The 14,834-nt window shown below is 56.8% G+C and overlaps 1 protein-coding gene across 6 annotated transcripts in view; it reads right to left on the bottom strand.

Moving 5' to 3' along the window:
- The window catches only part of RASAL1 (RAS protein activator like 1), a 50,712-nt gene that overhangs the window by 19,127 nt on the left and 16,751 nt on the right, over positions 1 to 14,834 (bottom strand). For 4 of the 6 annotated variants that reach the window (XM_053280320.1, XM_053280323.1, XM_053280321.1 and 1 more), the window contains exons 6-12: positions 11,136 to 11,217; positions 9,276 to 9,413; positions 7,839 to 7,927; positions 6,150 to 6,267; positions 5,438 to 5,594; positions 3,347 to 3,411; positions 1,689 to 1,801 (exon numbers count right to left, since the gene is read on the bottom strand). In XM_053280320.1, the coding sequence (XP_053136295.1) occupies positions 1,689 to 1,801; positions 3,347 to 3,411; positions 5,438 to 5,594; positions 6,150 to 6,267; positions 7,839 to 7,927; positions 9,276 to 9,413; positions 11,136 to 11,217 (762 nt within the window). The other 2 variants (XM_053280322.1, XM_053280325.1) reach the window with 2 other exon arrangements.

The raw sequence follows: 14,834 nt of genomic DNA, 5'->3' as shown, positions 1-14,834 counted from the left end.
GAATAAATTAAAAACCCTTCTCTATACAAATAACATTTGAACAAAACACAGGGAAATTGACTCTTGTATATGCAACCCTGGCCAAACAAATCTAAAGGGTGCCGTCAAGTCGATTTCGACTCCTGGCGGCCACAGAGCCCTGTGCTTGTCTTTGGCAGAATACAGGAGGGGTTTCCCGTTGCCTCCTCCCTCGCAGGATGAGATGATAATGCCTTTCAGCATCTTCCTAGATCGCTGCTGCCCGATATAGTACCAGCAATGGGGATTCGAACCGGCAACCTTCTGCTTGTTAGCCAAGCATTTCCCCGCTGCGCCACTTAAGGCAGGGTTAGGGTATCAGGACTAATTTACTTGACATGAATGAGAGGAGTTCAACAGAAAGCAAATTTGTTTGTGGATGAGGAGCTCACGTGTCTAAATTACTGGGATAAGAGAAGAGAGCAGTGGGAAGAGAGGAACCACTTGGCCTGAAGCTCATGTCGGTCTGTTTGACTTGTGCATGTGTGCTGCAAATCCGCGCCACGTTTACGTTCTATATATAACCAAATAACATTTTCAGTATTAACACAACAGTCCCAGCCCTGCAACTGACACCCTGCAAAGCCGATGAAGCAGGTCCCTCCTCCCCCTCCCGCCATCTGTGGTGTCAGAAGGTACCAGCCAGAGCTGGGCGCCTCTCTCCCTTTCTCAGCACCTCCTTCCTTCCTTCTGCTGGAAGAACTCCAGAATCCCTGCCAGAGCTCAAGTTCAGCTTGAAGTTACCAAGAGTAAGTGGGAACACATGCAGAGCAGCGGGGAGGAGGTATTCACACCACCACTCCCAAGCTCCTGCAAGAAGCTGATCCCTTCCTCTCCACAGTCAGGTCGCTTCTCTCTCACTTCCACCGTTTGCAAAAGAAACACTGCAGCCCACCAGCCAGCGGCTGGCTTGCTCTGGACTAGTCGACTGCAGGCAACACGTTTGCGGGAAAGGTGCATGTTTGAATGCTCTCCCACGACAATGAGCATCTGGATGATTGGGGCGGGGGGGGAAGAAGGAGTTTGAGAAAGGGCAGCCCACTTCATGACACCCTGCACCGGCTTCCTTTTGCCACCTGATTGCAGCTGCTTCTTACGGGGGTCTGCAGCTTCAGCACCACTGAACACCCAGAGGGCCTCTTTCTGAGGTGACCCCAGCCAGTCAGGAATCACAGAGCTGATGTGATAACTTCATGACACCGTGCAGCCTGATTTGGTTATAGCATGAGGTCATGGAGCCCAAAATTAAGAGTAAGGACAGGAAGACCGGCCCTCCGTCTTCCTAACAATGCCATGTAGCCAGTTCAGAGGAAAGGGCCTCCTGCCCTCATTCTGAATAGGCAAGCATTTTTGCTCCATTTCACAGGACTCCTGCTCAAGCACCTGCCAATATAAGGGAATGCGTTTCATGGGGGGAGTGCTCCCCCCACTCTCTCTCTCTCACACACATACGCACCATTTTGGGTCAAACCTATTTAAAATAACCTCCCAGGTAACACAAATGTATATGGGAAGGAGAAGGGTCTAGCCGTGTGCATGGATTGGGATTTGCTCTCAGCACAGCCACCTTCTGGATTCATTGTCCCGATACCCAGGAAGGTTCTCCAGACAGACACCAGCCCAACCTGAGCATGTGGCAGCCCTCCGTGAGCAGAGCCCCTTGCCCTCACCTGGTCCGGCTTAGCTCTATCTTGCACGGATCCAGTTCCACATACTTCTTCTCCTCAAAGATCCGGTTAATTATGGCCTTCAACACGTCATGGAGGTAAGGCATTCCCACCACCTGGGAGGGGGCAGGAAACAGGTGGGTTTGGAAAAGGGGGGGGGGACATGTTGGAAAAGAACAGACATGGGAAATAGTTAACAAGAAGGCGGAAAGAAAAGGGTGATCAGAAGTACATCGTGCTGATGTGCCCAAAGCACACGTCCACACTGCAACTCATATAACTTTTTGTGCCATTTTAACGGTCAGGACTTCCCTTCAAAGAACGCTGGGAATTGTAGCTTGCTGAGAAGACGGAGCTCTGTTAGAAATCTCAATCTCTGCTCTCGGAACTAAAGTTCCCAGTATGGACCAGGACGGACCATGATGCCAGTTTCAATATGCCCTAAATATTTTGGGCGGCGCTCGCTTCTCTGGCTCTCACTCCAGTGCTGGCCACACTAAATGGCAGCTGTGGCTGATCAACCCGCCTGCTCCCTTCTAGCAGGGGAGGAGAGCACGAACTGCCCCCTTTGTCTGCGCTGGCTTGCATCTGGATGGGGGGCCACAGGGGAGCAGCGTCTGCTGCAAGACCTCCCGCTCGCTCCGGGGTGGGGCCATCGCTCAGTGGAAAGCAACTGCTTTGCAGGCAGAAGGACCCAAGCGCGCTCCCTGGCGGCAGCATCTTTCTCCAGCTGGGAGGGCTGCGGAAGGAAGACTGCTGGACCTGAAGCCGTGGAGAGCCAGCAGGGAGAGTCCTGAGCCAGATGGCCCGGGAGGCTCAGTATAGAGAAGCTTCCTCGGTTCCTGTCCATGCTGAGATTCAGAGCTCTCAGAGGCTCTGCTCCAACCAAATATTGTAAGACCTCGATAAGGATCCTTCGACTGTCCTGGAGGCCCCTCCTCAACGTCTGGAACGTCCCGAGAACCAAGAGGGCCAAGCAAGCCACCGAGAGCAGGAAGGGCGAGGAAGGCATCTCTGACCAGCAGCAACAGCTGAGTTCTCCTGCTTGGGGCCCCAGGTCCAGCCTCTGGCCATCGTGGCTGGGGGTGGTGGGTGCTGCAGTTGTCCACAACATCTGGGGGGCCAAGTTGGAGAACTCCGGACCAAGTCTCTTCACGGGGGAAGCCGGTTTTGGGAAAGAGAAAAGTCCACGGCCTTTTAAGGCCCCCCCACCCTTCCACCCCCGCCTTGTGGCCACCCCAGCCAAAGATCGCACAGGCAAGAGTGGAAGTCGTCAGGCAGCCAGCTGGAGCCAGCTCTGTGCCAGTGTCAAAATCAAAGTGCCTCCCGGGGAGGCCCATTAGCCACACAATGCAGCGCCTCCCCCCCTTTGGACCAAGAGGCCTGCTGCTGTGCTTTGTGGCTCCGCATGAAGAGTGGCTTTGCACAGCCTGGGGGAACCTCCTCTTTCAGCAGGGCTGCCTCCCCCCCCCACTCCACAAGGGTAACATCCGAATCCAAGCAAAGAAAACCCAAAAGCTCAGCACACCTCTAGCCAAAACATGCAGGACGACTCTCTTTTCAAGCAAGCAAGCAAGCAAGCAGCCTTTCTGCGAGCACCTCCTTTTTCTTTAGAGCCCCCCCCCCACAACCGGCTGCTTCTTCCCCCACCCCTCACTCACCTTCATGAACTGCTCCATGGATTTTGAGGCCAGTGAGTTGGAGCGGAAAAGAGTGTTTGGATCGGCTGGAAGAACAAAGGAGGAGGAGGAGGAGGAGGAGGAGGGCTGGGGTTACTCAACGTGGAGAACTTTGTGGTGATGAAACTCAGCCAGGTGGCCACCTTGGCGCAAGACCCCGGTTCCGCTCCACCCTGAGTGCGGGGGGCCCTTCCTCCCGTCTGCCATGGACTGAATCAGTCTCTTGCCTCTTGTTATGGAAAGGGCAGAGCTTGCAAGGCAGACTGGCCAACCCTTTTCACCACAGGGGGAACCACCAGCTCAGACCAGACCTGCCTTTCCAGGAGGTGCAAGAGGAAGCCCATTGAGGAGGAGGGACAACACCAACCCTGCACTGACCCAGGAGACCAGCATTGCCTCAGAGAGGTGCTGGCTCTTCTGATTGGGTCCCAGAGCTGCCTATCTCCGGAAGCGGGGAACGCCTCTCCCCTCTTCCAGCTCTCCCAAATAGGGGGCAAGAGGACCCCTCGCCACTGGGCCAGACACGGGTCAAGTCAGCCTCTGCTGCTGGCGTCCAGAAAGGGGGTCGCTGAATAGAGCCACACACTCTCTGCCAGGGGCCTGCCTAAAACTCGTTCTAGTCAGTTGGTTAGTGTCTTGTATTTTCTTTTGAACTCCTGCACGCCTCTCTGTAGTCCCTCTTCTCCTCGGTTTCCCCCCATTTCTTATTCTATGTCCAACCCTTATTTCTTAATACATTTCATATCCTTCGAAGTGGCTTCAGGCGGGTTTTAAAAGGTTCTGGAGGGTGACTTGCACAACTCTTGGCCATGAGCCTCGGAAGGTGGCCAGCTGGGAGGGTGGCTTGGAAAGGGGCTCAGACACATTCAGGGAGGACAGGCCTCTCCATGGCTACAGCCCACCTCCAGCCTCAGAGGCAGCAAGAGGCCTCCGGACCCCAGTGGCAGGGGAGCCACAGCAGCAGCAGCAGCAGGAGATGAGAGGGCCTGCCCTCCCCTCTTGCCTGGGGGCTCCCCAGAGGCAGCATCTGGTGGGCCACTGTGTGGGAAACAGGATGCTGGACTAGGTGGGCCTCCTGGGGCCTGATCCAGCAGCAAGCCTGTCCTTAGGGAAGGTCATGCACTACTGATGATTTGGCTTTAGACCGATATGCTTTTTACAACAATGAATGCACCACTGAGACCCCTGAAAGGCCAAGCTGAAGACAGACCGTCCTGGAGAGAATCTATCTATGTGGCTGCTGAGAGTCGACACCGACTTGGTGACAATCAACCGATCAACCAGTCACGGTTTGTCTAGAGCTGGGCTCTGTGGACTCCGGCTACAACATGCCAATTGAGTCCCAAGCCAGACATCCGAGGGTTGCTTGAGCTGTGTCTGAGCCGGGTCAGTGGCTTTAGCTCAACTGGTGGCAGCCTACCTGGAAGCAGGAGCACCCTTCTAAATGGGGACCAGAACATTCTCTCTACCAAGGGTGGATCCCGTGAAGGCAGAATAAACCCTGAGTCCGTCACAGAGACTGGGGCCAAGGATGAGTAGGGAAGCCCAGGGCGCTTTCTGATCCCAGCCAATCAGGGATCACATTGGCACGAAGCGTCACAGCAAATCCCATCTCAGTCCTGAAGCCACTAGGTGGCTTCGGGCAAGCCAGTCTCCCCTCAGACTCGTCTTGCCACATTTCTGCATGACTAATATTCTGCACGAAGAGGTCACCAAGCCTGACACAGCAAAAACGGTATTTTGGAGCAGAATTGCAGACTTCTCTTATCTTGCACAACTCGCTTTGCTTCCGCCAGTCAGGACAAAGGGTCTCGTCCTAATCCGTCAGCTCCAGCGGTTGCCGACACCCCCCAGGCCTGACCCGCCCGCCCGCCCACTTTCAAACCTCTCTCTGAAACACACAAGGGCAGGAAAGAGGCTCCGGCTTGACAATGGCCTCAGGGAGCTGGATTGGGAGGCCGAGGGCGCTTCCTGCATTTCCTTCCCTTTCTCCATTTCCAGGGAACCACAACACCGATGCCGCTTGAGCCATGCATCCCTCCTGGGGGAGTTACTGGGCTGCCGAGCACTTACTTGTCCTGGAAGCCTCCCCGGCATTCAGGTAGTCCAGGAGGGGCACCACCAGGCCTTGTCCAAGGAAGATCTTGACCAGCTTGGTGGCCACATCCTGGCGACTGTCCACCGAGCAGATCTCTTCCAGCAGGTCCAGGGCCGTGAGCTCCTCCTTCCCCTGCAGGCCAACACAACAGCACCCAGCCCCCGTCACGAGTGCCGGCCAGGATTTCAAGCCTGCCTTCCTGGGTGCCAGAAACCAACCTGGGTGCAGATCCGAGCCCTGGAACAGCCTAGAGAGATCACCTGGGGTGTTTTTGCACCGGCCGGGCTTTTTCTGCCAGTGGGTGGCTCTCGGTGCCCCTGGAAGTGGCCAGGCCTCTCCGGGGGTCAGCGGCTGGCTTGGGCTTCCCCAAGGAGGTGCTGCAGGATCCTGCTCTGGCCGGGATCGGTGTCTCTGCACCCTGTCTGTCTGCCGGGTGAGGGTTGCCCCCAGTTGCCCCACGGCTGCGCTTGGACTCTGCCCTCCAGCATCCTGAAGGTTTCCAACCCAGCCAGGCCCGGATGCGCCCCTCTTCCAGATGGTGCAGCTCTTCCCCCCACCCCACCCCTTTGTGCCCATTCATTTCCAAAGCACCCTCTTCTGACTGGTTCTCTTTGGACTCCACACCCCTTTCACCACAAGAAATAAAACCCCCACACAGCTTGTCTTTAGCATTCAGCCAGTACCCACCTCTGGAGGGCACAAGACGGACTCCACCAGCAGGTCTATGAGCGGCTGGTAATACTTGGAGGGCAGGATCCTGTCCTCAGCGAGCTGAACCCGCAGCCTCAGGGCCCCCAGCTTCCCCCTGCAAGCAGAAGGCAGTTGGCCCAGCCTTGGCCCCAGCACCATACAAAGACCAGAGGCAAGCGACTCATTAGGAAGCTGCCACAGACTGAGTCGGACCCTTGGTCCATCTCGCTCAGCATTGTCTTCACAGACTGGCAGCGGCTCCTCCCAGGTTGCAGGCAGGAATCTCCTCTCAGCCCTCTCTGGGAGATGCTGCCAGGGAGGGAACGTGGAACCTGGATCCTCTTCCCAGAGCGGTGGCTCCATCCCGCAAGGGGAAGATCTCCCAGTGCTGACACTTCTAGTCTCCCTTGCAGATGCAACCAGGGCGGACCCTGCTTAGCAAAGGGGACCAGTCCTGCTGGCTACCACAAGGGCCAGCTCTCCTCTCCTCTCCTCTCTCAAGGCCGCTTGGAAAGGCTGCCCAAACAGGCCCAGCCCTCCGGTGACCCAGGGTGGCTGCTGGGTCCCAACCAGGACAGGGCCCCAGCAGCCGGGCTCCGCCCTTTCCCCCCAGCACGGCCGCAGGGCACACGGTGCAGCCACCTTGCCAGAGCTAAGCAGGTCTCGGTGTGGCCAATGCCTGGATGGGAGACCCACGGATGCCGCCCTTGGGGAGCAGCACACAGCTCAGCGGAACGGCAGGCAGGAGGACCCAGGTTCCCTCCCCGGCGGCAGCAGCAGCCTCTCCAGGACAGGCTGGGAGGGACGCCTGAGCCCAAAATGCTGCCAGCCAGTGCAGACAGTCCGGAGCCAGCGGGACCAGCAGGCTGGCTCGGCAGGGAGCCGCTTCCCATCTTCCTTCCCATGCGGAGATTCCGGGCGATGGGATGCTTTGCTCCAAGCAAAAAAGTCTCAGACCTTCTAGTGCACAATCCTGACCCCGAGGGACGAAGGGACTTCTAGCAGCTTCCTACGGAGCCACCCCCGGTCTGGTGGACCCAGCTCTGGGCTTCGAGGGCGCCCCACGGGGGTGGGGGGTGGGTGGGCTTCATGCCTAGAATCCCGACGTCTTTTTCTTTCCCAAAAAGCCTGCAGAGGGGGTGGGGCCGCTGTCTCAGGGCGGCCGCGTGGCGAGAGGATTCTCAAACCTGGGCCCCCCGGAGGTTGTTGGACCACAACTCCCAGAATCCCTTTGGCCATTGTGGCTGGGGATGATGGGAGCTGTAGTCCAATGACAGTTTGAAAATCCCGTCTTAACCCTGTGCCTCTGCACCACAGCCCCCCCCCCCCGTTCTAAATTGCCCGCCTCACAGGCAGCTGCGATTCATCACAGCTAACTTTCCTCTACATGGCCAACAGCAATTTCATGGGGGCAACTTGAACCAGGGGCTGAGGGGGGAGGGTTGGCCCCTCCCACTGCAACTGCAATTCAACGTGTGTGTGTGTGTGTGTGTGTGTGTGTGTGTGTACGCACATGCATGCACGCACCCATGCACGCACACCCTGTGGCTGCTTCTTGAGAAAGGAAAGTGTAATGGGCACTTCCAACATGGAGCTCTCGCGTTACATCTAGCTTAGCCCCTAAGTGGAAGGATTGGGCCCATCACCTGACCATGATCTCTTTGCTGGAAGAAGCTCCCCATTTACCCAGCATCCTCCTCTGCACCAGGGAAGGGAAGAAGCCGGTACCATCCTTTCAGAGGGGCCTTCTGGAGGACGTCCAAAGAGAACTCGACCTGCAAGGGTGCAATCCAGAAAGGAGCATTGGTTACTTGCCGTAAGGGCTTCTTCCTGCTGCTGGAACAGAGGACATCTCCTGTGGGTTATCCTTCCTACATTAGAAGGATGATACTAATTAGTTGGAAGCTTTTAAGGGCCTGAGAAAGAGAGCCCAACCCAGTTTCTAACGCCCAAGTCTGTTACTAGCAGAAAAACCAGCCGAGAGCAGGAGGAGTAATAATATACTGTGCAAATGGGAAACGGTGGCCTCAGCAGTCCAGGTAAGCCAACAGGGTGGGCCAGGATGCCCTCCATTCCAGCAGCAAGGAGAAGTCTTCACGATAAGTGTAGTGATCAGCCTCCCCTCCCCATAAAGAGTTAAAAGGAAAGGAACCCTGTCTTGACTGACAGGCTGGTGAACTTCAGGGCTCAGCTAATCAGCACACCAGGTGGGTGGGACCTAGAGAGCTGTTGCCAGGAAGAAGGGAGTTCCTTGTTAGAAGAAGCTAGGCTGGAGGTGCACAGGAGGACATGTGGCCATGTGGCCCATTGGTGAGATGTCCTCTGTTCCAGCAGTAGAGACGAGGCAGATCAGAGGAGAGGCCAGAGGGAAGGAACAGCTAGAAAGAGAGGAGCACAGCGAGGTGACGGTCCAAGCCCCTAAGTGTGGCCTCATTCCAGGCAGCAATCCTGACTGAGGAAGAGGCAACCTCTGAAAGTGCGAGGCAGGGAGATTCCGCCTCGGGAATTCCAGCAGATGTCGGCAAGCACCACGGCCAGTCTGGTGACAGACACCCCTGAGGAGAGGGATCCAGGCCAAGTGTGAGAATCCCCGGCTCCAGCTCTCCAGCCACTCAAGACCTCTCCGCCCCTTGTAGCTCCTGTCACGCCCACCTCCTGGAGGGGTTCCAGACCAGATCCAGACGAGACCTCCTCCAGGGAGGAGAAGGACCCCAGTCCCGGCCCAGCAGCCGGACTCCTCCCCACTGGATTGGCTGGGCAGCCTTTTGGGTGGGATTCTGAGCCACACAGCTGTGATGGGGGAAGAAGCCAGAAGCCGGCGGAGACGGCAAAGGGCACTCGTGGAGGCCAACCAACCATGCCAGGAGGCCAAGGCTTGGCCCCTTGCAAGGATGGCAAGCTTTCAACCAAGACAGAGATTCTCAACCCTGGATCCCCAATTATATTGCTGGACCTCAGCTCCCATCACCCTAGCCACAATGGCCAAAGGCCGAACCCCCACCCCACCCCCCTGAGCTAAGGGGGACTCCACCATCGGCTCTGCCTTTAGGTGTTTGGTCTTGCTCTGGGGTCTTGCTCTGGGGCTCCCAGCAGGGCCTCGCCGGGGCCCTCCTTGCCACTCACCCGCCCCAGGAAGTCATTTTTGCCCACCATGTCCCAGTCCCACACTTCCACCACAAAGGGGGTCTCTCCGGCCGTCCCCTCCTCCAGGACAAATTCCAGCAGCTCGTCCCAGTGTGGGAAGCGGGTCTTCTTGATGATCTGGAGAGGGGCAGAATAAAGGACAAGCATGAGCACCCGGGGGCCCCCATCCCAGCCCACCTGCCCCATAGCCAGCACAGCCCTTGCTCCGAGCTTCTTCCTAGAGGCTGCATTTCAGGGGGTGGGTTCAGGGTTAGGGGCAGAAGTCCAGTGTGAGGCTTTATTCACATAATCTGAGCCGTTTGGGAAGGGCGGTATATACATCAAATAAATAAATAGATAGATAGATCAATCAATCAATAAATCTACGTGTTTCAGCAGAGACACTTTGGTTCAGAAGAGAAGGTCCACCGAGGTCTTTACTCTTTCTCCCCTCAAGAAAATGATTAGGCACAGGGGCGTAACAAGGCTGGAGTGGGCCCAGAGACAAAAGTTTAAAATGGGCCCCTCGCTGATACACACACACACACACACTTCATGTGACTTGCCTCGGGGGGGGGGGCTCGAGGCGTGGGGGCCCCCAGGCAGCCGCCTCCCCTTGCCTAATGGTAGTTACGCCCCTGATTAGACGCTGACTGTCCCCCTGCAAACAGTTTATTAGGACTCACCACAAATCAAGGAAAGGGTGCAACAGGAACCAGGCAATTCAGCCGGCTGAAGGTGCTCAGCCTTCCAGGGAGATCTGCGGACCCTGTGCCATCCAACTTTTATACCATTTCCCTGGTCACAGCTGCCCACTTCTGATCTCAGCTGCTTTGAAATCTGGTTTCCCCCCATTGGCCTTGATCCCTCATCACTTGTTCCCCACTTTTGCATGCCCCCAACTGGTCATAAGAAGATAAGAAGAGCCCTGCAGGATCAGGCCCCAGGAGGCCCATCTAGCCCAGCATCCTGTTTCACACAGTGGCCCACCAGGTGCCACTGGATGGGAGCCCACAGGCAGGGGGTGCGGGCAAGCCCTCTCTCCTGCTGTTGCTCCCCTGCAACTGGCACTCAGAGCCTGCCCTGAAGTCCACGTAAATAGGGCTTCCCCACTTTGCAGCTGCACACAGCCAGGCTCTCTTTGCAAAGCCGAGGAAAGACAATCGGGGTTGGGAAGAAGCATTGTAGAGGGAAAGCAGGAGGGGGGAGCCCAGCCAGCCACCCCCACCCCACCCCAGTGCCCTCTGTGGCCCCCCCTCCAGTCCTCCCCACACTCTGCGCTTGACTGCCGATGCCAGCACCACGGAGCCCCGGGAGAGTGTCGCCCCCTGAGCTGGAAGACTGGCCGGCCGGGGTTCGAGACCACCAGGGGAGCCCTCCCTGAAGGCAGCACTCGCCTCTGCAAGCCAGAGCTGGACGGGGGAGAGCAAGCAGGGAGCACATCCGTGTGGGCAGCATGGCTGGCCAGCGTGCTCCTCCGCCTCCCCCTCTGCCCGGGTCCAATGCCTGAAGAGGGCTGAGGACCATTTCCAGTGTGTTTGTCGAGGGTCTAGCCCCAAGATGCCAAATCAGGAGTAAGAGGGACTGCCCCCCGCACCACACACACACACACACTCACACTCAAGGCCAGGGGAGAATTATCCAGCACTGGAGTGACTGCAGCCATCTGGGCTGGGTCCTGGGAGGGTTATTATGAAGGCCTCCTGGTCAGGCTGGGACTTCCCCAGGGTCCCCTCAGCAGGCCTTGGGGTTCCAGCTCTCAGCAGGTTCTCTGGCTTGGATCTCCCAGCCCCACCACTTGGCTTGACCGCCCGCCCCACGGCCGCCCCAAGTGCCCGGACGGCTCCAGATTCTACTCACGGCTGTTTCCAGGACCTGCCCGTTCCACAGCACCCGGGCAAACGGGTCTGAGGTGCCAGAGATGTCCCGGGGAGCGAGGTCTCTAAGGGGAAGAAGAGGGCAGATGGAAGCCAGTGAGAATCCGGCGGGTCGGGGGGGGGCATCTGCAGGAGGGATGCACGTTATGGGGGAGCCTTGAGGGCCCGAGACCCAGGATGTGTCTTTGGTTGCCTCCACTGGAGAAATGCCTCAGAGGCTGAAGTTGGTGGCAGGAGGACCTGTGATGTGTGTGCGCGCGCAACATCTCTCAATGCCATGGAGCTAGAGTCGACACACTCCCCCAGATCTGGGGACGAGGCAGAAAATTCAGGGGATGATTGACGAGGAGGAAGCCCTCACGGCCCAGACAGGAGCCCTCTGTACCAGAGAAGCCGTTCCAACACCCCCTTCTGGGGCTCAAGCATACAGCTCTGTCCTCATCCTTAGAGGGGTCCCTTGAGGGTCCAAGAGGTGGAGGCAGCCCCCTTGGGGCCAGCGGGGTCAGCAGCAGAGCCTGCCAGACTGGGCCAGGCCCTTGACCGGTCCCAGACTTCCCCAGGAAGAGGGAAGGGCCGGCCACAATCTGCAGGAATCTCCAGATCCTTGGCTGGAAGAACGTCTAACCTGCTCTGGTGTTGCTCTCCAAGGTCCTGACTCCCTTTGACTGGCTCTTGCTCTCCGTTGGAGCTGACCAGGGTCTGAATCCTACCCAGGACATTTGCCTCTCCCCAGACCCCTGCCTCAGCCGAAACCCGGACTGGGGAGAGGAGACTCCGGGGCTCTGCACGCAGCAGCCACCCATCTGGCCCACTCCCAGCAAGACCCTTCGCAGTGAAGGCTGCGCTATTCAGCAACGGGGCCACCATTAGGTGTGGGGGACTCAATCCTGTGGGAAGGGCGCAATGCAGACGTGGAGTGAATGTGGCACATACCACGAGCAGCGTTGCCTTTTTCCAGCTATCATCAATAATCAGAGGGAGGGTGGAGAGAGGATCTAGAGGGCCAGTCTCAGGCTGTGGCCTGAGGCTCAGGCTTGAGCGGGAGAGAGACAGGTTCAAGTCCCCGCTTAGCCACAAAGCTCACAGGCATCTCCTTGCAGCCTACCCTACTTTACAGGGTTGTTGTGAGGATGGGGGGGGGAACCGTGTATGCTGCCCTGAACCCCTTGCAGGAATGGCAGAATAAAAATATAATTAATCAATATAATTTCCCATTTGATATAAGACAGTACTTCTGAGCATAAACAGGGCCGTTCCCTTCAGCAATGAGCAATGGTAACATAAGGACATAAGAAGAACTCTGCTGGATCAGACCAGAAACTCATCTAGTCCAGCATCCTGTTTCCCACAATGGCTCACCTGATGCCTCTGGGAAGCCCACAGGCAAGAGACGAAGGCATGCCCTCTCTCCTGTTGTTGCTCCCCTGCATCTGGGATTCGGAAGCCTCCTGCCTCTGGGCCTGGAAGTAGCCTATAGCCATCAAGACTAGTAGCCACCGATAGCCCTGACCTCTAAGCTCCACCTGCTTAAAGCCATCCAAGATGGTGGCCATCACCATGTCCTGTAGCATAGAGTTCCACAGATTAACCTGCTGCTGCTGCACACTCAAAATTCGAGTGCAGGGCTGAAACAGGATTCAGCTCTTGAGGCCCAGGGCCCCTCATTTGTATAGAAATAGAGCCTCTGGGAGCAGTCAGGAACAGTGCCCACATCTTCCTTGGCAATCCTTTGAGAACCCGGTCCAGAACAAGCCACGCAGGGTGGCCCTTTGGGGAGGCACGGGGTAGCACAGCCACACCACCACCACTAAGCCTTCTGCTGGTGCGCCATCCCCCCAGCCCATAGCCCGCTCCCTGTCAACACCCCTGCAATCCTCTTCTCTCCGACTGCTCACTTGGTTGCCTAGGCACCCCTCTTGGTTTCCAGGGAGGCAGGATGCTTCCTTGGCTCCGATGAGCTCTCGCTCTCTCTCTCAGATGAGGCAAAAGGCCACGTTTATTTTCCTGCCCCCCCCCCCAACCCCCAGCCTTCCTGTGGCATCACACCTGCGAAGCAGGGCAAGGCAGGCAGGCAGCCAGGCGCTCCAGCTGGCAAGGGGGATGGTGCCAAGCCTCTCCCCCGAGCGGGGCGAGAGTCCAGCCTGCCTTCCTCAGAGGCAAAGCCTGCTGATCCGAAGGCTCCTTGCTGACGCCCGGAGGTGTGGGACCTTTAAGGCAAGCGGAACAGAGCTTTGCAGCCCCACTTCAGGCAAAGAGCGGTTCCTACAGACGTGGAGCCATAATCCGTGGAAGAGCACCTGCTGGGCAGGCAGGCAGGCAGGAGGGCCATCCCGGTTCCATCCCTGGCGGCAGCTGCAGGGAGGGATGAAAAGGACCCTCACCGGAATGCCTGGAGAGCTGCGGCCAGACCACAGAGACAACACTCAGCTAGACGGACCAAGGGTCTGACGCGGGGAAAGGCAGTTCCCTCTGTCCCAAAGCTTTGAAACCGCCATGCTTTCTCAGGGGCAGGTGTTTCCTTTCCGGCCCTGATCCAGACTGCATGCGTGCCTGCCTATCCCCCAGTCTTCACTAACAGATACTTCTTCTCAGCGGGCTAACTGCTGGTCCCTTGCGCACCCCCAGATTTCTTCCCGCTTTGAGGAAGTCTTTTTTACTGGCCTCCAGAGCATTTTGAACTCGCCAGTTCCAAGCAGGCGTGCAAGGGCTGCTGTCCTGGGCAGCTCCAATTTCCCTGCTCCATAAAATAGACAAGGTGCCTCCTTGCCCAGCGGGCAGGATGCCCAAGAGGTGTCAGGTGGCAAAGCAACTCCCTTCCAAGAAGGGTGTCTCTTAGACTGGACAGGAGGGCGGGGCGGGGGGAGAAGAGTTTCTACCTTCGGGAATCTGGCCCTCCTCCGTACTGAAGGGGCTGGGGAAGTCCTCCGTTTCAAAAGGGCTTGTGCTGCGATTCGGACGCTGAATCGTGTTTCGAGCACGTCCCTATTTCCAAGGCCTCGACACAGTGGATCAGCTTGTTACATCTGATTTCATTTTAAAATCTTTTGATCGTCTGAGGTCTGAATTTGAGTGACCACAGACGGCTAACCGGCAGTTGGTTCAGCTTAAACCTTTGCTAACGGAGCTTTTGGGACCAGATGCCGTTAATGGCTCAGGACCTCCATCCTTATTATTAGATTTGGAACATTTAAGGGATGGAGCTAAACCAGTGGTTTTTCATTATGAAATATTTAGAGAGAGAGAAAGGTAAGATGGATATGAATTACAGACGAGGACTTAGCAATAGGGAGCTGGAGTGCCCTCTTCTTGTACACCACTGGCACATGGCCCTGAAGGCAGCGAAATGCGCTTCTTTAGACCTCCAAATGAGGGTGATACAGCAGAAGCTCCCGTTTCATACTGATTAGACACCACAGAGAAGGATCAGAAGAGGCTGGCTGCAGACTCCCAAAGGCAGGCGATGCCATTCAGAGGATGGAACTCTAACTCTCTCTCTCTCACTCACACACAGTCTGGGACCAAAGTATGGAATCTATCTATCTATCTATCTATCTATCTATCTATCTATCTATCTATCTATCTATCTATCACAATGGATTCTCCAGGCATGGGGAATTGCCAAAGGACAGCAATACAGTTTTGGAAGGACAAGTAAACAGTTGTGGGTTATGGAGGTGTGTTC

The sequence above is a fragment of the Hemicordylus capensis genome, chromosome 15 (genome assembly GCF_027244095.1).
Source record: "Hemicordylus capensis ecotype Gifberg chromosome 15, rHemCap1.1.pri, whole genome shotgun sequence".
Taxonomy (NCBI): Eukaryota; Metazoa; Chordata; class Lepidosauria; order Squamata; family Cordylidae; genus Hemicordylus; species Hemicordylus capensis.
Note: the sequence above shows the minus strand (reverse complement) of the source record. Positions and strands in the feature narration are given on the sequence as shown.